Source organism: Linepithema humile, chromosome 1, assembly GCF_040581485.1.
Source record: "Linepithema humile isolate Giens D197 chromosome 1, Lhum_UNIL_v1.0, whole genome shotgun sequence".
NCBI classification, from domain to species: Eukaryota; Metazoa; Arthropoda; class Insecta; order Hymenoptera; family Formicidae; genus Linepithema; species Linepithema humile.
The window spans coordinates 291,672-315,941 of record NC_090128.1 but is presented as its reverse complement, the minus strand read 5'-3'; the positions used below and the strand labels follow the sequence as shown (position 1 = coordinate 315,941).

Below are 24,270 nucleotides of genomic sequence, written 5' to 3'. Positions count from 1 at the left end.
TTTCGTTCTAGGAAGCACGTAGACACCCTCCCGCATCTCTCAGGAATTGCGTTTCATTGCCGAACGACTATTTTCAGCCGAAAAAAGGCACCAAGAGTCTAATTCGAGTATAGGCAGTGCAAAGTTAAAGAATTAAACATTTCGTACAAGACGTATAAAATAGATTTTTATTGTTCGTAACAAAACACAACTGTTTCATAATGTTAAAAGTATCATTAAGAATATATTAGTTTTTTTTTTAATATGATATTAATTTTAGATATACAGCATGGTAGTTTGACAATTTTTAATTATAATAGAATTATAATTCATCTTTCTCATGAGTAGACTCTATCTTTCGTACACTTCCCAAAAATAACAGTAATTTGCTTGGTTTATGTTCAATCACAAATAGAAACGGACGATCCACCACAAACGTCATCGGTAAAACTGCACTCCTTTTCGTTCTGAATCCTGTAGCTACAATCAATACATTCTTTGTCATCATATTTCTAGTATTGGTCCAATCTTCAATTATTTATAAATAAATAAATTACCTGTAGCAGCAGCAGCTTCTGAACCTTCTTCATTAACTTCTATGAAAATTTTTTGTACCACGTGACTTACTTTCAGAGGAATACTCGAAAGATGTGTAAAATCCGCACTATCTTCGAATATTGTATTTAGACCAATCTACAAATGCGAATGTTAGTTTCCGGAATTTATTTAAATTTTTTCTTTTGTATTGTCTTTCGATTTGTTTAAAACAAAATAAACCAATTGATTAAAATTCTACTAATGTATTACCAATATCTACTAATGTTTTATCTGTAAAAGTTTTTTTTCTCTATTATTAGTGATGACCACTAATGCTTCGCGTTTGTGCATCGCTCAACGGTTTACTATTAGGCTCAAAACGTATTTCGTCAATTGCTTACCTTACGTAGAACATCTTCCATATTTATAGCAATTTCAAACTTAAACCGAGGTAAATATAATTCAATTCTATCGATAGATTTTGGTGCGTTTGCTAATGTTTCCCAGTTAAAATTTTTTTCCAAAGTCTGCAGGTCTGTCTCTTTGTTTGGTAATAATATTGTCATTACAAAATCTTGATTCTGTAAAGTTATTCCGCAATCAAGTTTTATGTTTGAAAATTTTTCAGTAAGTATCTACTTACCGAGTATGGGATTTCAATGAATTTTGTATGCCAAGCTGGTATTTCACCATAAACATAATTCGATTTTTTAAACATTATCGGAACAAGATTTGTTTCCGTTTCGGAAATATAAAAATTGCGTTTTGTTGTATCTTTTTCATCAAACATATCCAACCATTTACTTTTAAAGTAAATAGCATTTACTAACACAATCTTTGTGTCTTCATCAATATTATCTATTTAAGATATTTAATTATTCAAATTTTTTTCATATAATTTTAATCTACATTTAATCATTAATTAAAAAACAATATGTATACCCGAAGAAATAATGTTAGATATTTTATTATTTGTTGCTTCTTGAACCCATGTATTAATAGTTTCTACTGAATATGCGATATTTTCAAAGTTTATTCTTGAAATAGATTGAAAGACATTTGTGTATGTCGATAGAAAATCAGCCATTAATTGAAATCCATCTTGAATATACATCGCATTTGCTATACGCAAGTCAGTACCTTTAATGTTCTGTAATATTTTTAAATCTGTATAATACTTTCAGAAACAAATATATATTCGGTTTTATTATTTTACCTTTAACAAATAAATCAGTGACTCAAACTCATTGTTTGAAAATATTGCATTATCATAATAAAGAACAGACTTCAATTCATTCAATGTGCTCCCTCCAGAGCCATTAAAAAGTAAGGATAATATCATATATAAGCTTAATGGAGAAGTTATAATATTGTTGTCAATATTTGTTACTAAATTCTGTAATAAAAAATATAAATTACAAGTCTGAGAAAACTTAAAACTTATAAAATATTTAAGTTTATTCTTACAATATAAAATATGAAATTCTTATTTAAAATATTAAATATGAATGCATTGATGACATACCCTGTACAATGGAATTGCAAAATTATTGCAAGCTGTAGACACATTTTTAAAAACATTTTGTTGTTCACTCGATGACATGTTTTGAGAAAATACTGTCAACGTATTACTGTGATAACAATCACAAATGGTAAAAGAAATATATTTTATGAGAATAAAAACTACTGTTTTAGATCAAGAATAACTTTTGATAATGTACAACTTTTCTCTTAAATTTCTCTCTTTTTTTCTGTCTAGTATTTAATGTGCCTTTAATCTGGTATGTGTTAGGTTTTTTATTTTGTTTTTGATTCTGTGATTCCACTAATCTATTTAACTATATTAACTATGTCTTTGTGCCTATTAGCTCGAGGTAGGCACTTCTTCAGTGACTTAAAATCTAATATTTTTAATCCTTCCCAAATATTGTATGGATAACGAATTTTTAATTTTTCTAGCCCTAAACAAGATCCAGCTTTCTGTTTAAATTTCTCTTTTTGCAGTATAGTGGTACAGGTATAGGTTATGTGCAGCAATGACAGAATGCAACGTTCTTATGCAGGCCGCGTGCGCGAAAAAAGTAGTCTGCCTAAAAGTATTTCAAGCAAACTTCTATAGGCGCTTAAGCATAGGTATAAGGAAATGGACCAATCCAATTCCTTATACTATACCAATCCAATGCATATGCTTATGCGTTAGTGCATGCAAGTTTGCTAGATATACTTTAAGAGCACTGAGGTTATGTGTGTGAGCTGTACCAATGATGATAGAAGGTTTGTCGTGTCGCAATCCTTCAACATGCTCCTACTCGCTCCAATACACTCCAATCTATAGTATTACGTTACGTATACTATAGATTGGAGCATGTAGGAGCATGTTGGGGCATGCAACGCGATAACCTAGAAATAAGACACGGATTTTACACAATCGAGAACAGCGTTTTATTTCTACCATCGCTGAGCTGTAATAGACTCGTGTCAACAACTAAAAAGATATCTGTCAAGGAGCGATTAATGACATCATTAAATCTATGTGAATTACTAGAGGCATAATTAAAATTCGAACATTTATCCCTACTCTGTTCGTTTGACCTTTCTTTTTAGTATCTTTTTCACACTCATTGTTTTATCGCTTTCCCTCTCTCGCTCCAATTTACCAGTATATCCGAGTTCTATCCTGCTGAGATGGTCGTGACTTCATGTATATTTCAGTAACGCAGCAACTACTGACTGCTGCTAATGACAATATATCAGACGCATAAAGAGTGTAGGATCAAAGAGGTGAGCAATAACAAATAATGTCATTTTTATTCTATCACAAACTCTATAAAAAATGTTAACGACATATATCACTGTGAATTTCGTATCGATATAAATAATAAAGTCTATCTTTGAGAAAGTTTGTGTACAAATGTGGCCGAAATTGCAAAATATATTCGTTTCTGATAGTAGTAAATAAATAATTTTTATATATTATGTATATTGTAAAGATGTTTATTGCAAAATGTTATTAATTATATGGTGGAGAACATTGACACAAGTCAAAAACATTAATGTAGTTAAATATTTTTAATATCTCTCTTTGTGCAAAATGTATAAAAAAAAATAACTTTGTAATTAGTATGGCTTTTTAAGTAAAAGTAGATAAAAATATTTTATATTAATTTCTGGTTTTTCGTGATTTGGTTCTGGAATAGTGAGTGAAAAGATCGCTGCAATGATGTGATATGTGAGGTATACTTGAATGTGTATGTGGAATGAGTCTCCTTCGGATGATTGACGTCACATTCGATCTAAGGTCAAAAATGGTGTGGAAATAGTGCGAAGTGCGACGTTTCAACTCATAAAATTTTCCGCGTATAAGGAAAATCGGAAAAAACGAGGCAATAATCAATCAATTTTATGATGTTTGTGAACTAAATAGATAGCTATAAAAAAAAATAGACAACAAGATTTCTTGATCTGCAAAGCTCTCTTACTTGTTGAGAATGCCTGGTATATATTTCTCAATGTATTTATTGAATTTTTAAGAAATTCTGAGAAAGAATTTGATTGCCCATTGCACATACATCTGTAACTACAGATTTTTTAACTAGAAAAGACTGAATCTGTAATAAAGAGAAAGACTAATGAAAAATATATCTTAGCCACAATGTTTCTGTCGATAATTTATTATAGATTTTATTATATTTTATAAAATTTATTTTGTTTTCAGACAATATGTTCTCACACACTACGTTCGGTATTTTTTTCGGGATCCTCGTAACAATTGCCATTATACCGGATGCGACATCTTACTCTAGTAAGTAATGCACACACGCGCGCGCAAAAAAAATTGTTATCTATTGCATATCAAAAATCAATTCAATTTTTTTTATTATAAAAATTAATAAAATTAAAAAAAAATAATTTTTTTATTAATTAATAAAAAAATAGAAATATGAATAAGAAAGAGAAAATTATTAAACATAAAAACATAATTAAAATTACATTTAATTTAATTTAACATATGTATATAAAAATTTGAGAATTTAAAAAATTTGAAATAATTATCATTAAGATTTCAATTATATTCTTATCGTGACTCATCGTTACCCAGATAGCACAATGATATTCTGAGGATATTCTCAGAATATTGAACCATATTTTTCAGATATACTGAGAACATTCGTAGGATATCTAAGATATTCTGAGTATATTTTCAGTATATTCAAATGTCCGCTTTTTTAATATTTTCAGTATATTCTCTGTACATCCTCAGTATATCTTCTGAATATTCTAAGTATATTTTCTATACATTCTTAGTATATCTTTTGAATATTCTCAGTATATTTTCTGTACATTTTCAGTATATATTCTGAATATTCTCAATATATACCCAGTATGTCGACGATTTAATTCAAATACACCCTAACAAAAAATTAAAATTTTATAGATGTTTTATTTTTTTATTTTTTTAAATTAATTGATAAGTATTAAATTTAGAAAACGTTTTCTAAATTTAATATTTATCAATTGATTAAAAAAATAATAAATAAAACATCTCCTGTAAAATTTGGATTTTTCAGTTACGGGGTATTGGAATTAAACCATTGATATCATACCATACCAAAAGAACATAATTTTAAACTATAATATTTTAAGTTATTTTTTTAGGTTAAGTACTTTTTTAAATGATTGAATAAAATTTAAAGGAAATAATACATATATTTTTTTTTTTTGCAATATATTATTTGATAGCAATATATATATATAAATATATATATATATATATAATTTTTTTTTTTTTTTTTTTATTTATTAGTTACAGTTTATTTTATATTTTTTTATATTATATTTTTTTATTTTATTTTTAAAAAGTAAGTATATATATCTTATTTTGAATTTTTTTGGATTCTCTCTTTAGCGTGAGCCAACCAAGTTTTAATAGGCGCCGAAAATTCTTCTTTAGTACATTTTTGGTATTTACATCTCACCACATCTGTAATTACAGTCTCGATTAATATTCTTTCAATGGTATACTTAATATCAAAAGTGTACGTAAATAAATAATTGCATGTGGCCATTAACTGAATGTTTTGTAATCCAATAATGCTGAAATATATTTATAAAGATTTGAATTATAATTGCAATATTTAGGCTAATTAGCATAACTTAAGTTATGCTTTCAGGTTAGGTTAGGTTTCATTATGAAATTGAAATATATATAATTAAGACATTTCTTGACATTACTTACCGTTTATATAAATACCGTCAATTAAACACAATTGTGTGATACATAACACTCGTATTAATATTGTATTAATACAATTTTAATCTTCTCACACGATCTTTTCACGTGGATACACTTAGAATAGGTTGTAATCTAACAATTTATTGAATGCTAGATCAAGGTTGGGAAAGTTACTTTATAAAAGTAACTCGTTACCGTTACCGTTCTTTTTTTTAAAAAGTAACTCGTTATCGCTACTCGTTATCAATTTTAAAAAGGAACTCGTTATCGTTATCGTTACTCAAAAAGTAACGAATCGTTACAATTTCCATTACTTTTTTTTATATATAATACAAATTTTATGCACAATTTTTCTAATACAAGATTAAATTAAACACCACAAATTTACAGTAAACATAAAAAATTTTTAAACGTTATTTTTTATTAAAGTAACAAAAATGATATAATTTTAATAATGATATTGCTATTAATATAAAGTGTAATAATTTTAATAATATATAATAAAAGTAAAATAATTTTGATAATAAGATATTTTAAATAAGAAAAATTTTTTAAATAAAGTTGTAAACAAGCTTTCTTAAAAATTCTTAGATGCTGTAAATATAAATTAAAAATTGTGAAAACAACAAGCTAATAGAGCAGGAGCCGGATAGAATTGCTCAAAAGTTCATTTTATTAAAGAATTATTACAAACGTTTCGGCCTAAGGGATATGGCCATCTTCAGTGTAAAATTGACAAAAATGATGTAGTCGTAAGTAGAGAAACGTTGATAAGATAGTTAAGCTAGAAATGCTCTCGAACAATGATTATGATTTTGGTAAAACATCCTGTTAATGTAAAACGAAACACGAGTTAGGAGCGTTATCAAAGCCCAAAATTGAAAAAATTTATATGTATAAATATTTCTGATAATACGGTTTGTACATTTCGTTGCTAGTTTTATTAATAATGTGTAAAGCCAAGGACCATTTAATTTGCAATTAAAAAAAACAAACAAGATTAATTTTAGATAATTTTAGATAATTTTCGACTAATTTCTTAAATCTTGTTTGTTTTTTCTAATTGCAAGTTAGATGGTCCTTGGCTTTACACACTTTACACACTTTAATAAGACTATGCAACAAAATGTACAAACCGTATTATCAGAGGTATTTATACACAAAAATTTTTTTAATTTTGGGCTTTGATAACGCTTCTAACTCGTGTTTCGTTTTACATTAACAGGATGTTTTACCAAAATCATAATCATTGTTCGAGAGCATTTCTAGCTTAATTATCTTATCAACGTTTCTCTACTTACGACTACATCATTTTTGTCAATTTTACACTGAAGATGGCCACATCCCTTAGGCCGAAACGTTTGTAATAATTCTTTAATAAAATGAACTTTTGAGCAATTCTATCCGGCTCCTGCTCCATTAGCTTGTTGTTTTCACGATTATTATTTTAATAAGGAAGAGCAAAATCTTAATATTATTTGTATAAATTAAAAAGTTTTCTTATTGTTAGTTTTTCTATAAATTTGTAGATATATAGAGTAAATTTGAAAAATGTAACGATAAAAGTAACTGTTAAATTCGTTACTCGTTACCGAAAAATGTAACAAAGTTACTTTTTTCGTTACAAAAAAAATTTGTAACGCCGTTACCGTTACAGTTATCGAAAAAAAGTAATTGTAACGGTAACGGCGTTACAAGTAACGCGTTACTTCCCAACTCTGTGCTAGATTATAGCAGTCATACCGCCATCTGTAGGAATACTACAAAAATTGAATATTATATGTTAGATATGCTGAGCATATTCTCACAATATCTGAAAACAGAAATTATACTTCGGATATTCTGAGCATATTCTCAGTATATCTAAAGGCGGAAATCATATTTTGGATATTCTAAGCATATTTTCAGTATATCCAAAAATGAAAATTATATTTCAGATATTCTGAGCATATTCTTAGTGTATCTCAAAAAGGATATCATATTTCAGATATTCTAAGAATATTGTGAAAATATTCTTGTATATTCTCCGTACATTCGTACATTTATAGAATATACTGAGAATATCATGTGCTATCTGGGTAACCATAATAATATGCCAAATATTAAGGTGTTAATGGATTAAAAGAAGGACACTAACATTGAAGTAATATTTTATTTTTAGATTTTATCTTTTAGCTGAAAGGTCAAAACAAAAATTTATACGCATTGATTGCCGCACGTTGTTTACGCGTGATCACTATTACAATTTTATCAAACTAAAAAGAACTCAAAAATTGGCTAATTGTAAAACGTTTCTGTTAGTTTGTAATTGTAATCTTTTTTTCTATTAGTTTTTTTATACACATAGAGTATATTAGAGATTGATTTTGATCAGATTTGATCATAGTTTTCAAAATATTGATTCTTTCACGCTTTGAAGCACATAACTTTTATCCAAGACACGTAAAAATCAAATTCTGAAAAATTGGATTTTAAAATGAACATATGTATAAAAAATCAAATTATTTTCCTTTTTTTAATTTCTAAACATTCTACATCGCATGGTGTAATTGTTTAATAATATAATAAAATATGTAATATATTAAAAATATTTTTCTTATTTTTATTTTTAGAGTATGGAAGGACTTGTAAGGACATTGGCTGTCGTAGTGATGAAACATGCGTTATGGCTGAGGATCCTTGTTACGGATCACATTCAGATCAATGCGGACGATATCCAACCTGTAAAAGGATAAGCGGTAAATAATAATATAGAAACTGATTTTATCAATTTAGAATTTTTGTAAAATATCTTGTAAAATATTCATGGAACTATTCACTTTTTGATTAATACTGTTTTATTATACATATATACACACCGTGTACGCAAAATACTTGCAAAATTAATTTTGCTTGATTTTCATTGAAAAAAAGGCAATTTCACGCAATTTACGCACGCACATGCACATATATTAGTGAAAATGGATTTTTTTTTTAGAAAAAACGTTTATCTTTTACAAAATACTTAACGTTATATTAATTTTTTAAAACTATGTTTAGATGTAAGCTGTACTACTACGGTTTGCGGACAAAACGAATATTGTAAAAGCGAAAATGGTGCACCAAAATGCGTGAGAAAATCTACAGGATTAGGTAAGTTTTTATAATCTTTTATATTTTTGGCATATAATACTTGGAACACAACATTGCGAGCATGCAAACGCAATTAATGCATGAAATGCAAGACAAAATTTTGTCTAAGTAAAGTAAATTTAAGATCGTAAAAGTGCAACTTTTATATTCATAAAAGAATGTTCATATTTATGGAAATCTTCACACACACACATTATGCTAGCATATTTCGTAGCATGTACAAAAATTGAATGAAGAAGGCATGATTTTGGAAAAGATAAAGGGAAAACATACATCTGTTTTATGTTTATTTATTGTGAAAAGCCTTTGTCTTTTGTCTGCACACTAATATATATATATATATATTTAATTATATGAAATAATTTAAAAATTATTGCATATGTGCATTATTTTTGTAATGATTTTCGCAAAACACGGTACCGATAAGTTTTTGGAGTCTCTGAATTTAAATACCTAGTTAAAATTTGTAAAATCAATATAGTATTTTTAGTATAGCAAATTTATAAAATTATTCTATTTCTCAACAAACTTGACTTTTATAAGTTAATATTTTTAAATTTGACTGACATTCAAATTTTAAATTTTAACAAAAATATTAATCTTATAAAATATAAAATAAAATTTATATTTTTAAATTTTAATTTAAATTTACATATTATTTAAGTTAAGCATTAATAACAATTTGTTGATTAAATCATATTTTATCTTGAATTTTTAATTAAAAATTTTTTTAATTTATTGAAAAAATCTTTTATACAAAATTTGTTTTTCCAACTTTTAATTGCTATATTAGGTGCACAATTCAAAATTTCAAAATTTTGACTAATACATAATTTTTATGTATATTTAATTGTTTCTTTATAGCCATTATTTTATCGAGATATTATAATCAAAATTTCTGAAGTCTAGTGTTTATAAAATCTATTATTTTTCTACTGTTCTCTAATTTAAAATAAAATATTTTTACGTAATTACTCGATTTTAATTTTTGTGGCAAAATTAATAAATATTTTAATTATTTAATAAAAATAAAACTCGAGACTTATTATAATCATTATTATATCTTGCACAATGTTACGTGTAATTTAATATTCTATTCTATTATAAATTTGCTAAAAATATGTACAACACGAAGCAAGTAAATATCCTTGCAGGCTATGAATCAGCCGGTATTTCTTACGTGAATGGCGAACAACTGAACGGAAATAATAAGAATCCATATGCGAATGCCAACGCTCCACCGATGGATCCTGGTAAAAACGATGAATATCACCCGTCTTTTCACGGAAGCAATTTAGGATATCCGCCATATCCCAGCAACATCGGTTCCTCTGCAAATGGATATCCATCTCAACCGAACAATCAGCCTGGTCGTCAACATGACTTAGGATATCCACCATATCCGCAAAACAGAATGCCCGTCCCGGGACAAGGTTATCCACAGTTCACAGGATTTCCGCAGGCTCCCACAAATTATCCACAAAATCCGAATCAGCGTGGACACAACCAGAATTCATATCGTAGGAATGCTGCATCAATCGCGATGGTTGCCTCCAAAATTTTGATCGGACTCTCTGGGTTATTTCTTTCTGTCATGACACTGTGGCGATTTAATTAAAAATGTTGTGTTTTATTTATATCATGGTTATTGCTATATTTATCATTGTCTTCCCAATTCTATTAATCCAAATCTAGCTATTTATTAAATAAAAATTTTTAATAAATTTTAATATAGGTTTTTTTTATATAACTCAAACACAGGTAATGTAGTTTTAACGTGTGTGTATATATATATATATATAATATTTTTCTTGTTATTTAACTGTATCATGACATGCATTCCAAACTAACTATGTAATAAACTGAATACACACACTGACGACAAATAAGTTTTAAAGAATGTTTTAAAGAAAATAATGTGTTATTCCTGCTAAATGGTTTGATATGTGACAAAACATTTTAGCAATTATCAATATTACCTATCTCCAATCTATTATACCGACATCAAGTACAGAAAGTGTTTGATATTTTTATATAAAAATATTTTTATTCCACAATAATATATTGTATATGTATGATTTCTAAATAATGCTTTTGGAATAACATAAGGCTGTTTTAGATTTTGGAAACAACTTAGCGCTGTGCCTGTTTATGCATCAATATTTATTGCATGGTGCATATTGTTTTTGTTCATTCTGTTTCATTTATTAACTTTGAATTATGCCTCATTGCAATATTACGCTCACTCCGCTTTACGTGCATATTCCTCTTTTGACTAGTAGTTAATAGATATATTAACGATTATTAATCATTGTGTGTGTGTGTGTGTGTAATTATTTTATTTTTATTTTTGAATCTATTAATGTTATTGTTGCTATTGTTTTTATTAATATTATTGTATACAGAGTACGACGAAATGCAGGCCAGAATTCCAACACAACAGAGCAATTATCCAACGGAAACCGAAACGCGTCCTCGCGGATCCTCAGATACTTCTAACTTGAACGGCCAATCGTATCTGACTGGATCTTCCGGATATCCATCTGGTTTAGGATATCCCAGTCGTAACGGATACCCAAGTTCCGGATCTTCTGGTTATCCATCTAGTCAATCCTCTGCCTATCCCTCCAGTGGATCCTCTGGTTATCCTTCGAGTGGATCTTCCGGTTATCCATCTAATCCTGCAACAGGATCTGGATATCCGAACGGACATAGTGGTTCTTCAGGATATCCAGGTAATTTCAGAAATCCTTATAACGAAGGAAGTGTTGGCCGAACTGGTGCTAGCTCTGTTAACGCCGGTTATCCAAGTTATCCACGTACATCTGCATATCCAGATGGAAATCCATCATATCGCGGTAACTATCCGAATCAAAACTCAGGATATCCTTCAAATTATCCATATGGTAATCAACATCTTCCTAATCAAGGAAATTCAAATGGTTATCCACAAAATTATCCGCAAGGATATCAAAATCAGAATTATATGACAACTACTAAGAAACCTGGTTTTCGTGAACAATTGACAAATATCGCACGAAATGTAGCAGAAAGAGTACTGACGCAAGCAATAGTAGATCGCGTCACCGGTAGACATTCATAAAGGTGACTAAAATCCAGTACTAAGAATCCAATTTTTTTACAAAATTTATGTAAGAATGTCTTAAATTATCCTAAATTATAGCACTTTTTTATTCTATAACTTGGTATATATTAAGATAGATAGGATAATGTATATTAAAAGTATTTAATTACCTTCCTGTTAAAATATCACATTATTTTAATTTTGGACATTAAACATTTTTGTAGCAAACGGGCTCCAATAATTTTCCAATTTAGTAATCGAAGAAAATAATTTTCGAATAATACATTTTGCAATCGTATAACGATAGCGTTTGACTTAGGCTTTCATAATAATTACTTTTATATTTGTTTTGAAATAAATTTTAAAAAAAATTTTAAATAAAAAGAGTACACACACACATACCTATATGGAAATAATTAAATAATATAAAGAAAGGAATACACAACTAAAATACAAGACCTAATATATATAAATATATATAAATATATTTTAAAAACATATAAATAAAGGCAAAATGTTTATATTGTTTTTCATAATTTATATAAAAATATTTTAGTTTTGAAGAGATCTGGAACCTTTGCTTAACAAATAGTCTTTGAAGTAATTTTTCAATACTATGTAATTTCTCTAGAATAATTTTTTAATTATTTTAGACTACTATAAAAATCTAACAATTTTTGTTCTTATGAATTAAATCACTAATCCGTTTTAATATTTTATTTTTTAATTATTAATTATTATGATCAGAAATGAGTGCAGTAATTTAAGATATCTTATATATATTTTGTAAATTTTTCTTGAATTGGAAAATATTAGTTCATAGTTAATTTATATTATGATTCAAATTTGATTTTAAAGCATGTTAAAATAATCTTGGAGAAAAATTATTATTCTTATCTTGTATATGTGTAACGTTAGTTGTTGATAAAATATAATTATAAAACTTAGTATGCAACATTTAACGGAATATTAATCTTTTATTAGTAGAAAATAAGAAAATTTGCGATTGCGATTTAAAAGGATAGAAGAAGAATACATGTGCCGATACAAATAGCGCAAAAGAGGTAAATAGCGAAACTAAGCATAGCTCTGTGCTAAGTATCCTGCGTAAAAATATATTCATAAGCTATTGTAATGAATGAATTAAAACTAGCAATTCTACATATCTTCGAAACGATAATTCGGGAAAGTGACGTGAAAACAATCGGCACTGTATCATCTTTTAGTCTTTTATTCTGTTCTTTAGGCAAAAACTTATTACAATACGAAATATTCGAAAAACGAGAGAGATCATAGATTACTTGAAACTGGTGGTAGTAAACTCTTTGGATGTTTTCGTCAATGCAGTCAATTACACTAGAGTCCTAGCTATCACATACGCGTTTTCTATTGGTTGCTGTTGGAATCTTCTGTTCAGCGACATACGGCCATTTTGTGGTGATTGTATCACCAGCTGTTGCTAGTGGTTGCTATTCTATGATTATTACCAGTTTTTAGTTCTCATAGATTCTCTCACTTTCTGGGTACAATTACATCTGTTTTAGACATGTTCAGTGTAATATTTACAGGATATTTATTTTACATACACATATTTCTTTGAAATCGAAATTAAAATGTCCAAAATGAGTTCGAAGGATAAAGATAATAAAACATTACATGATAAACTGAAACAATTCTTTCGCATAAATAAAGGTAATTATATTGTTTTCGATGTTTCGTATAATGGAATTATATTGTGGTAAATATTGCATCCTTAATATAATAATATTAACCGATAATATTAACCGATTGCAGGTAGTTACAAAAGTCGTGAAGATTTTATTTTGACACATGATATCGAAAAAGAAATCAGTCCTGACAGTCCAGTACATCATCGTACAAAAGCAATTAAAGAACTTTCGGATGCTGTGCTCAATCAACAATGGGAAGATGTATGTATAAGAAACTATATTGTGTCATTCTTCTAAATATTTTACAAGTGTAATGGGAACTGAATGTTTTATATATAATTTTTGCCATTATTAATAATAGAAAGCAGCAGAACGTTTATGGAGTTTAGTTCAAGATTTATTAGGAAAAGATGTTCTTCGTGAACACAGGCATTTGACATTAAATTTTTTAAGATGCCTTGTACAAGGACAATATTTCAAACTCTCAGCATTAATGCGTGTAAAATTTTTTATGGTGATAAAGGAAGGAATACCCGAAGATATTGGCCCTAGGTATTATCAATATCTAATATATCTATATTTCAATGTATAACTTCTGCTGCCATTTAAATATTTTAGATTGGAATTGTTACAAACATTAACAGAACATGGAAAAGACATTTCACATTTGGAAGAGAGAATGGGTCCTTTTTTGTTAGATTGGATGCCTTCGGTAACAGCAGGAGATGGAAAGAGAGGAGCTGAGTTCTTGTCTCTTCTTGTAAATGTTATCAAATTTAACTCGGCTTATATTGATGAGGATATTGTATCTGGTCTTGTTCAGTAAATACTCTAAAAATTATACTTTTTTTTTTTTTAGTTTAAATCATGTAATGTACAGCATGTTATCATAATTATTCTTTCAGATATATTTCCTACTTGTGTTATTACAGTAATAATACTGAAGTTGTTTCTGGATGTTTGGAAGCTCTTGATGCAATTATGTGTTACAGTAACATGCAATCTGATTCATTACAAACATTTATTATAGCTTTATGTAGAAGTGTAAATGTTGAAACTTATTGCCAAACAAGTTGGAAGGTATTTGGTAGTAGTATTTATATAATATGAACTCCTAACAAAAATAATATATTTCTTTATATTTATCGTAAATAAAAACATTAGATTTGTAAATTATAATTATACAGTTTGCAATTTTACTCTTATTTAAAATAAAATTTTAATATATGGATAATATAATTTATATAACAATTTTTCAGATTATGCGGAATTTATTAGGCACGCATATGGGTCATTGTGCTTTATATACAATGTGTCGGCTGCTACAAGATGTAAATTTTCAACGTGATGTTCGTCTACTCCGAGGAGCAGTATTTTATATAAATATGGGTTTATGGGGTACACACAGAATACCAAAATTAGAATGTACACAAGCATCTGTTTTGCCTTCTTTTTATCAGGTGTATATAAAAAATAAAAATTATAAATGCAGTGATATTTAACAGAGATAAATGACTGATATACATTGACAGGCTCTACAATGTAATCATCCAATTGTTATGTATGAAGTTACTTTATCGATACAAAGATTGGTTAACAAGTATGGTAATGAATTGTGGGATCCTACTTGGAGTGTTATTTTAGATATCATAGAACAAGTTATCACTCACATTGGTAAAATTTTCAAGATATTCTCTTTATTCTATATGCGTGTGATTGTAGAAAGAGTTAATGGATGCCATAATATAATTTTTACACATTGTTTCAGAAAGTAATAATCAGCCTGCAACCAAACAAGTTTCTACAAGTTTACATGAAACAATTACTAATATTGAACATTTACTCGATACAAACAATTATAATGGTTGTATTCAACGCTTTTATAATCTTGTTGAACGTTGCAGCAAATCTCGACCTGTAAGTAGATGTTTTAAATAATGCTTTTAGGTCATTTAAAATGGGATATGTTGCATATTTTTACGTATATATGTGATATTTCTTTCCAAAGAAATCTGGTTCGTAATAAAAATCAATTTTTTATAAAAGTGAAACGCGTTAAAATTTGACGTCTTTCAAGTAAGACTAATTTAAGAGAATAACTATAATACTTTACGTAACAGTTTTTACATTCAATTTAATTTTGTTTTTGTATTTTTATTTTTTATTCTTTCAAAAATATATATATGACAAAAATAACATAAATAAAGTTTTTTTTCTTAAAACTCAATCTTAAAAATCTTGTAATAAACCACGTTTCTTCAGAGAGAAAATCACATATCTTTTATTTAAAATATTTTTATTTTTAGGAAGGATCTGTGTTAAAATTAATTGAATACAGAGCTTCTACAATAGGCCCTACATATTATCAATGGCAATTGAAATTAGTGTCTTTAATGGAACATTACTATAAAAATGATGCACGTACAACCATTAGAATGAAGGTTCTCGATGTTCTAACCAATGTTATTCATATTAATAGGTATTATAATCATTTTTAATATATGTTGCATCATTTTTTTTTTAAATGAATATAGTAAGATATGGTTTAACAGAATTACTTTGCCAATTTTATATATTTTATTTTATAATCAAAACACAATAAATAAGAAGCAGTCATATCACAGGATTAAAAATGTATTTGTAAACTAATTCGTATTTTGTTGTATAATAATGCTATAACTTTTATTATAACAAAATCTATTACAGTAAAAGCTTATACTTTGGTTTCCAAAACAAATAGCTTATGCAAGTGATCACTATGTTATCACGACAAAATTCAATTTGAGCTGTTACATTTTAATGGAAATTGATGTTGAGTTGTTAAATTTAAACTCTTAATTTGAAATTTAATGATATTTATTATTGTATATTTCTTTTAGTTTAGATAATAAAATTATACATTTACTTATAACAGATCTAGGTACGAGGATGAACTTATTGAACGAATAGTTGTACCGCATATGCAACATATAGAGATAGATCCGGATATTACAATACGTACTGTCACAGCAAATTTACTAATAGACCTTTGCTTGGAGTGCGATACTAAACGATGTATAGAACTTTTGGACATACTAGAAAAGGTATGAAAATTGTTTACATTACAAAGAATATTTAGTGACAGTTTGTTTATTTTAGATGATTATTGTTTATTTTAGATGATCAACAAGCCTTTTACATCAGACACTCCAATCTCTATTGATGCCGATATCAAAGATGTGAAAACTGCTGTTGTTGGAGTTATAAAGATATTCACTTCTAAGATTTATCGTTTACCATCAAGTCATGCAATATGCGCTTATAAAATTTTAGTGAATCATCTTGAACAACACTATAAAGACCCCTCTATCTTCCATGATGTATCAACGCCACGTAATTTGGTAATTATTCTGTTTTACAGAATAAAGTGTAAAGTACGGCAAAAATTGTGATACAAACAGCTTTATTCAAGCAAAAATGTAGAACAACATTTTTTTTCACGAAGCTTTATTTTTTGCAACGAATCTATTTACAAAGTTGAAAAATTAGTAACATATTTGTACTTTTCTAAGCTTGAATAATCTTCAAAATCAATTATCTTGATAAAATCTTGCATGAAAAACTTTTATTCTACATTTTGACTTGTCTTTGTATAGGAAATCACTCTATTCTCAATTGTGTATTATGATTTTTGCTGTACCTTACATATTTTAAATATATCTGTTTATTCAATCTCTTACAGGATAATATATTTATAATATCACAATGTACTTTTATTATTATATAGATAGATTCAATAATATATATTTTTACAGATTTTTGAATGCTTTTTAAAAATTAGAGCAAACTCTCTATATCATCTTGGTATATTAGATTCGTCTAATGCTATTCGATTTAGTCCATACCTTGTTTTGGAACATGGCGCAACTGAACGTATGAACAGTGCAAGTGGAGGCAATAGTCCTCCACCAGCTAGTCCTGTGCCGTTGCAACACTTATCTTGTCATATTACTATGATGTCTTTAACTCATGGATGTAAAACTATTATTTCCTGCATTAAACAAGAAAAAGGTAATGCTTTAAGAAGAAAGCTTTATTATTTTACGCAACTTTAGGAAAGAATGTATATATATATCAGAATATTAAAATTACTAGCTTTTCTAATATTTAGTAAATCTCTTTCAGTGTTTTCTTTTGATTTTGGACTTATAACTTAAAATATTTAAAGAGTAAAAAGATCTTGTCTGATGATTTTATGAAAATTGAATTGAATTGCTTCTCAATTTCCTAATTGTTATGACAAAAATTTATGTAGAATAAGCTTTAACACTAAATTACCAGGTCAGAATTCTTTCAAAGGTGTTTGAATTTACGTGTGTTGTTGATGAATTGCTGATGATTACTTTAAATCACTAAAAAGCTTGATTTCAAAAAATTTTGACAAGGAGATAATATTGATATAAACTTTTCAATTCTTATATCATAATTGTTATACTTTGCAGATTGGAAAGTTTTACATCTTATATTAAAGGAATTACCTCAAGTGATGCAGAATAGAGCTCTAGTATTATCTCGTCATAGTAATGACATTGATTTTTTTGCAGCAGCTTTGTGTTCAATGGTTGGTTAACTCATTTTTTATTTCTTTTTTCTAAATATTGTATTACTTTTTATTAATATTCCTAAATTCAATTTTTAGGTAAGCGACAAAAGTTTGCGCCTCCCCGACTCACTTTACAATGTTCCGCTTAAATTTACTCTTTCCGAATTTCGAGTATATGTTTTCCCGGTACTAGCATCTTTGGCATCATATCATGCTCATTTGGAACCTAATTTGCAACAACGTTTAATAAAATGCTTAGAGGTAAGACATGTGTAAAGCACAGAACATAATAATTTTATAAATGTCAATAACTAAGAACTTTTTTTTTATGTCTTTTAATGTAAATACGTTTGGACTAAAAAGAAATTTATCCTTAGGTTGGTCTTACAGCAAAATGTGCAAATCAATGTGTGACCAGTCTTACAATCTGCACATTAGAAATGCGTGATACAATGAATAAACTTTTACCTGAAGTATTATTGAATTTATCAAAAATTTCTGCAACAGTTTACATTGCTATACCTATTTTAGAATTTTTATCAAGTAAGTTCTGTATTATATCATAATACGTAATCCACTCTTTATATTTATGAACTCCTCAAATTTTAATGAATGACGTATATGTGCAAGATAGCTTCAGAATCTTGGGGTCGTTAAATTCAATTCTCTAGTCAAAATTTTCAAATTTCATATGACAGATCTAGTGACACAGGTCTAATTTGAAAAATTATTCTATTTTTGTTCAATTTGATCTACGAGTTTTTATAGTCTGGATTCGAATTTCTAATCAAAGTTTTTTTTAATTTAGAAAAATATTTTTACAAAATAAAAAATTTCTTGTTCAAATTTCTAATTTCATAATAGATTCACGATTCGAATTTCGACTGCAGAATGAAAATCAGCGTTCCAATATATTGCAAATATATGCAATTTTTGGATATAATTAAACTTTTTTTTTATAGAAATTATTTTTGGTAAGAGTTTTTATTTGCTCTCAATTAAGAGATTAAGGAGTGTTATATTAATAAAAAATTATATATATATATTTCTATTCTAGCTCTAACTAGACTTCCAAAAGTTTTTGCCAGCTTCATCGGAGACCAGTATATGTCCGTATTTGCAATATTATTGCCATACACTAATCCTTTCAAATATAACCATTATACAGTATCTTTGGCTCATCACGTAATTGCAGTATGGTTTTTGAAGTGCAGACTACCTTTTCGAAGAGATTTTGTTAAATTCATTACTACAGTAGGTATATTTTTTAATGTTAATCAATCTTTGAAAATATTGAAGAAAGGCTTATTTTCTATTTCTTTCTTTTTTTCGAAATACAGGGATTAAAAGCAAATGTGATAGTTCCTTTCGAAGAAGGACATCTAATGAAATCTGATTTTAGCGTCGTTAATGAAGATTCTTCAAATAGAAAACGTAGCTCCAGTTTGACTGAACAAGTAAGAATTATTTTATAACAATTGATATGTGTTTGTGTTTATAATTATTTAATATAAATTAATATAAACATTTATATACGTGTGCATACAGGGTAGTAGAGGTCGAAGAGAAAGACCAATAATAGCCAATCGAATGATAGGAGAAAATAGAGCCTTCGATTTGAAACCTCCGATTGATGAAGCTTTAATGAGCTTTCACTATGAACTTACTGAAACTTGTATTGATTTAATGGCTCGTTACACATTTTCGAATTATTCAGCGCGACCTAAAAGGTAATTCGTTTGCTATGATCTCGCATAATAAATTTTGCTCGCACGGCTGCACGTTTTTGAAGTTGCGTAAAAACTTGAGTTTGTTGTCGGCGTCTTTTGCAAAATTGCTCGTATCTAATAAAACCAACGTTTCTTGCTTGAAAACTTGTTAAAACCACTATTATATAAAACTTGTAAAATCGTTACGCTATAAATGACATATTAAACGCAGTTAAAGTTATAGTTTATCGTATATGTGAATAGACTATTATAGCTTACGCGCAAATGCCCTGATCACACATTGATTCTTTTTACAATAGGTTACCAGCCGCAGATTTCCTTCTCAAGGAAGGTCAATCGATGACTTGGATTCTTGGTAACAGGCTTATTACTGTAACAACAAGTGGTTGTAGCAACAAAGCTATGCGTGGTGGGCTTTGTGATAATTGCTGGGCGGCATGTAAGCCTGGCTTCCTGTTACTGGATCATACAAAAACTTCTCATTCAAACTTACAACGTACTTCAAGTATTGAGGTAGCTTTTTTTTATACATACAATTATTTACTTATGACATATGATAGAATCAGTAGTCTTATAATTGTTTTTTTATTCCTGTGTAATTGCTTTTAAGAAGAGTGTACTATATAAGAAATTGTATTAATTAGACATCGAAAGAAGACAAGTTATCCAGGCAGTCTTCCGGTGGGCATGGAAGTTCCAATGCAAATACCGCTACAAATTCTCCTACAGAAGAATCGAAAAAGTATGCAGAAGATTCTGATACTGTAAAAAAAGAATTTCTCACAGAGAAGACTGACAAGGATCAAAATGAACCGTCAAAATTAGGGCAAATATTAAATAGCGACAAGCAAGATGGACATGTACTTTGCGCTTGCTGGTGTCAAGGATGGGCTGAAATATATGTGCGTAGACCTACAGGCGATATGTCATGGATTATGAGAATTCAGAATTCTACACAATTTGAAACTTCCATGGACTTTCCTGTACATGATATTATGGCTCTATATATGCCAAATCAATATATAATATCAAATAAACAACAAGAGGTTGCCTCAGAATATTCTGATGACGAAACAGAGGTATTTTTGAAATTAAGTAGTTGCGACTTGTTTAAAAAAACCGGAAACATGTTATTTATTGATTGCAGGATGTGCCAAACAAAAGTAGCAATCAGTCACAAAGTGAACATGGTGTGAAACCATTTACTATATCATCAGGTCCCATCGCTATACCTGGTTCACCAGCTCGACCTAGTCCATCCCGACAAAGTTCAAAAGATAGTTTAGAAAGTTTGGAGGAAGGTGAAGAAGGTATGTATTGTATGTATAATGTAACATAGTTTTACATAACTGTAAAATTAAAATTTTTTTATCTGGAAAAGATGAGAAGTTTCTCTTAATTTTTCGCACACTGAAGTCAAATCCGCCTTCAAAAGGAGAATGTTACATCGGGAGAAAATTTGTTTACTTTCTTTTGAGAAATTGTTTCGTGATCTCAAAATTCTGATGTAATACGCACTTGTGTTCAGACCGAATTTGAATTCAATATAAAACTACGGAAACCTATTCTTCTCTTTTCCCGATAGAATGATAGAATCTTTAGAACAACGTAATTTATGTTTCTTTAATCGAGTTTCTGAAAGAAAATTTCCCATAGATGCACGGCGTTCCCGCAACCCAGTACGCAGATCAAATTCCAGTCCGGAAATGAGCGCTAATTGGAAAAATCCATTTTTAAATAAAGAAAAATTAAACATGCAGCAACAAGTTGACAAAGATTTTATATGCTCAGACTTAGAAATCAAATTAGATGCAGAATTGAAGAAACATTCAAAAAATATTTATACAAAAGATATGAGGTATATTTTTTTTTCTTTTCTTATCAAGAATATTTTTTCACGTGGATTTTTATTAATACTATTTATTTCAGAATATTTATAAATAAAATCAACAATTTTACAAATAATGCTCGTATACGAATAAGCTATTAGGCTTAATAATTTTATGCTTTTTTCCTGTTACAATATTATCTGAAAAAGCTGTTCCTCATCATCATTTCTAATATCTGTTTAATTTCTAGAGTTAGTTGCGAAGCCATACCAGAAGAAATATTTGGCATGGGGACAACACCACCTTCCTCGGAGAACGCTGGAGACCATCCAATCACATTACGTTCACAACGCTCCTATCCGGGAGCGACACAAGTTACTCAAACTATCTCAGCAACTCTTAGCAATACTGTTCCACCTTCTCCTACAACTGTGCAAGTAAGTAACACATATATTCTAATAAAATGTTAAAACTTATATTTCATAACATTGAAATTGTTCTAGGCACCAGGTAATTATTTAGGGATACAAACACGCCCCGCACAAATACAAACATCTATAACAAAAGCACCGCAATCACCTACTCAAATTTACTCTCGATTGTCCGGGCTTGATTACAATCAGAAACAAATGCCATTGACTGTGGAAAATAAACCACCTATTGGGCGAAACCATTTTGCGGATAAGGTATATATAAGAGAATCAGTTTTTTTGCTTTTACTTTCATTATATTACATCAATTATATAATTGACCACTTTCTTCAGCAAAAAGATGAAAGGCCTGATCCGTCTACATTGCCTCCTTTGCCTCTACCTTTCCGCGACAGAGGCCACACGATCTCTGTTATGAGTCCAGTAAAAAAATCACGAGAGTGGGATAATATGAGACGAGGTAATTCCCCTCGAATGAAAGACCCACCGCGAACAGGCATCAATCCAAGGTATAATTACTGCACATATTTTGAATAAGACATATTGTGGTTATTCTTTAGAATGTTTTATTATAATATGATAACACTGCTTTCGCATAAAAAAAAACTACGGAAAACTTTTTCCAGATGATAAAAAATATCCAAGCTGTCAGTGTTTGTTATGATTTCCTAAGCAAAAGTCATATTGTTATGTTACAGTTTTGTATTTCTTCAACTTTACCATGCAGCGCACTTTGGCACTACTACAGAAAAACCTCTGTTGGTTCCACAAACAACAGCCATACAACGTGCAGTGACAAATTTAGATAGAATACCGCCATATGAAACTCACAAGATTGGAGTACTTTATGTCGGCCCGGGACAATCTTCAAATGAAGTTGAAATTTTGGCAAATCAGCATGGTTCCCTTCGTTATACCGAATTCTTGAAACGTTTAGGCACGTTAATTCGATTGAAAGATGTCGACGAAAATATATTTTTAGGTGGATTAGATCGTAATGGTGAGAACGGAGATTTTGCCTACATTTGGCAAGATGATGTAACACAGGTTTGCAAATTAACATTTTATATCAAATAAATTTAATTTGTCGTTTTTTTTGCAATTTTTTAAATAATAATTTTATTTGAAAAATTCTTAGGTAGCTTTCCATGTTGCGACATTAATGCCTACAAAAGCAAGCGACCCAAAATGTACGTCTAAGAAAACACACATTGGAAATAATTATGTAACATTAGTATACAATGAATCTGATGAACCATATAATATACAGACGGTTAAGGTGTGTGTAGAATTAGATATATAGAACAAAATTTTGTTACTTGTTTTATTATTATATTATTTTATTTAATATAATTTTATGTACATTTTTCAGGGTCAATTTAATTATGCCTGTGTTGTAATACAACCTTTGGATCATGGTACTAATCAAGTTACAGTACAAGCGCGAGAAGAATTGGCTGAGCATATTGGTCACAGTGATCCTAAGATAATTTCTGACCAGAATCTGGCTATTCTTTCACGGCAACTTGCTCTGCATGCTAATGTAAGTATCAGTCGTAAAAGTTTTTACAGAAAGATAGATATATACATTATAAATATGATCTATTTATTATAGCTAGCCTCAATGGTTTGCTCATCTTTGAAGCAAAATAGTCATAATCCATATGCTTCCAATTGGTTGGAGCGTTTACGTCACATCAAGCGACTGAGAAATAGAGTATTGCAAGAATCTGTTAATAATAATTCAGATACTACTTCAGACGAATTATCACCTAGGTCCAACAAACGAGTTTATATGGACGATTTCACAGAATATACCACATAATTTTATTGTGCGCAAAAAAACTGTATGAGAATGATAATAAACGGAGACAGATTGGATCAAACCAGATTAATGTATAAAAAAATTGAAGCATAAATATATTTCATGTGCAATTTTATTTTTTAACAAGATTATTTATTAGATTGTTTAGAAAAATTTTTTAATTTCTTCAATTTTATTTCCACAGAAAAAACTAGAAAGTCTTCTGAAACTTCATTAAATAAGATTTCCCACTACTTG

At 28.7% G+C, this 24,270-nt stretch overlaps 3 protein-coding genes across 9 annotated transcripts; 2 read left to right on the top strand and 1 right to left on the bottom strand.

Moving 5' to 3' along the window:
* Positions 1 to 139: 139 nt before the first annotated feature.
* Positions 140 to 2,782, bottom strand: LOC105674391 (antichymotrypsin-2). Of its 3 annotated transcripts, none has more exons than XM_067348336.1 (7): positions 2,042 to 2,782; positions 1,733 to 1,912; positions 1,459 to 1,666; positions 1,160 to 1,374; positions 918 to 1,097; positions 537 to 672; positions 140 to 475 (listed from the first exon to the last, which is right to left on the bottom strand). In XM_067348336.1, exons 1-7 carry the CDS (start codon positions 2,117 to 2,119, stop codon positions 381 to 383), a joined length of 1,092 nt encoding a protein of 363 aa, XP_067204437.1. In that variant the 5' UTR covers positions 2,120 to 2,782; the 3' UTR covers positions 140 to 380. The 3 variants fall into 3 exon arrangements, with proteins under 3 accessions (XP_067204437.1, XP_067204435.1, XP_067204438.1); XM_067348334.1 differs by having other exon boundaries at positions 140 to 459; XM_067348337.1 differs by lacking the exon at positions 1,733 to 1,912 and having other exon boundaries at positions 140 to 459.
* Positions 2,783 to 3,143: 361 nt separating this feature from the next.
* On the top strand, positions 3,144 to 12,923 carry LOC105674392 (uncharacterized). 5 transcript variants are annotated; one of them, XM_012370651.2, is made up of 5 exons: positions 3,144 to 3,297; positions 4,232 to 4,318; positions 8,362 to 8,487; positions 8,789 to 8,881; positions 11,287 to 12,923. In XM_012370651.2, exons 2-5 carry the CDS (start codon positions 4,237 to 4,239, stop codon positions 11,982 to 11,984), a joined length of 999 nt encoding a protein of 332 aa, XP_012226074.1. In that variant the 5' UTR covers positions 3,144 to 3,297; positions 4,232 to 4,236; the 3' UTR covers positions 11,985 to 12,923. The 5 variants fall into 5 exon arrangements, with proteins under 5 accessions (XP_012226074.1, XP_067204446.1, XP_012226075.1 ...); XM_012370652.2 differs by lacking the exon at positions 3,144 to 3,297 and adding an exon at positions 3,762 to 3,899; XM_067348346.1 differs by lacking the exons at positions 3,144 to 3,297; positions 11,287 to 12,923 and adding exons at positions 3,870 to 4,011; positions 10,036 to 10,518.
* Positions 12,924 to 13,061: 138 nt separating this feature from the next.
* Positions 13,062 to 24,148, top strand: gig (tuberin). The gene is made up of 29 exons (XM_012370637.2): positions 13,062 to 13,658; positions 13,761 to 13,897; positions 13,998 to 14,188; positions 14,255 to 14,458; positions 14,542 to 14,716; positions 14,896 to 15,096; positions 15,169 to 15,310; positions 15,405 to 15,553; positions 15,943 to 16,115; positions 16,551 to 16,719; positions 16,795 to 17,016; positions 17,431 to 17,686; positions 18,118 to 18,236; positions 18,315 to 18,479; positions 18,596 to 18,761; positions 19,276 to 19,472; positions 19,559 to 19,675; positions 19,767 to 19,948; positions 20,248 to 20,461; positions 20,593 to 21,027; positions 21,096 to 21,258; positions 21,605 to 21,806; positions 22,028 to 22,214; positions 22,281 to 22,463; positions 22,542 to 22,717; positions 22,907 to 23,255; positions 23,347 to 23,487; positions 23,581 to 23,751; positions 23,824 to 24,148. The coding sequence occupies exons 1-29, from the start codon at positions 13,580 to 13,582 to the stop codon at positions 24,031 to 24,033; spliced, it is 5,475 nt and encodes a 1,824-aa protein (XP_012226060.1). The 5' UTR covers positions 13,062 to 13,579; the 3' UTR covers positions 24,034 to 24,148.
* Positions 24,149 to 24,270: the final 122 nt, after the last annotated feature.

Bases quoted from the DNA above. Each gene is read 5' to 3' on its own strand.
- LOC105674392 (XM_012370650.2), top strand. The intron at 8,488-8,788 runs GTAAATAATAAT...AACTATGTTTAG, and splicing joins AACCTGTAAAAGGATAAGCG to ATGTAAGCTGTACTACTACG. The intron at 8,882-11,286 runs GTAAGTTTTTAT...TATTGTATACAG, and splicing joins GAGAAAATCTACAGGATTAG to AGTACGACGAAATGCAGGCC.
- LOC105674391 (XM_067348334.1), bottom strand. From the start codon at position 2,119: ATGTCATCGAGTGAACAACAAAATGTTTTTAAAAATGTGTCTACAGCT. The intron at 1,913-2,041 runs GTATGTCATCAA...TTTTTATTACAG, and splicing joins TTGCAATTCCATTGTACAGG to AATTTAGTAACAAATATTGA. The intron at 460-536 runs GTAATTTATTTA...TATTGATTGTAG, and splicing joins AGAAGCTGCTGCTGCTACAG to CTACAGGATTCAGAACGAAA.
- gig (XM_012370637.2), top strand. From the start codon at position 13,580: ATGTCCAAAATGAGTTCGAAGGATAAAGATAATAAAACATTACATGAT. The intron at 15,554-15,942 runs GTAAGTAGATGT...TTTTATTTTTAG, and splicing joins GTTGCAGCAAATCTCGACCT to GAAGGATCTGTGTTAAAATT. The intron at 21,259-21,604 runs GTATGTATTGTA...AATTTCCCATAG, and splicing joins TTTGGAGGAAGGTGAAGAAG to ATGCACGGCGTTCCCGCAAC.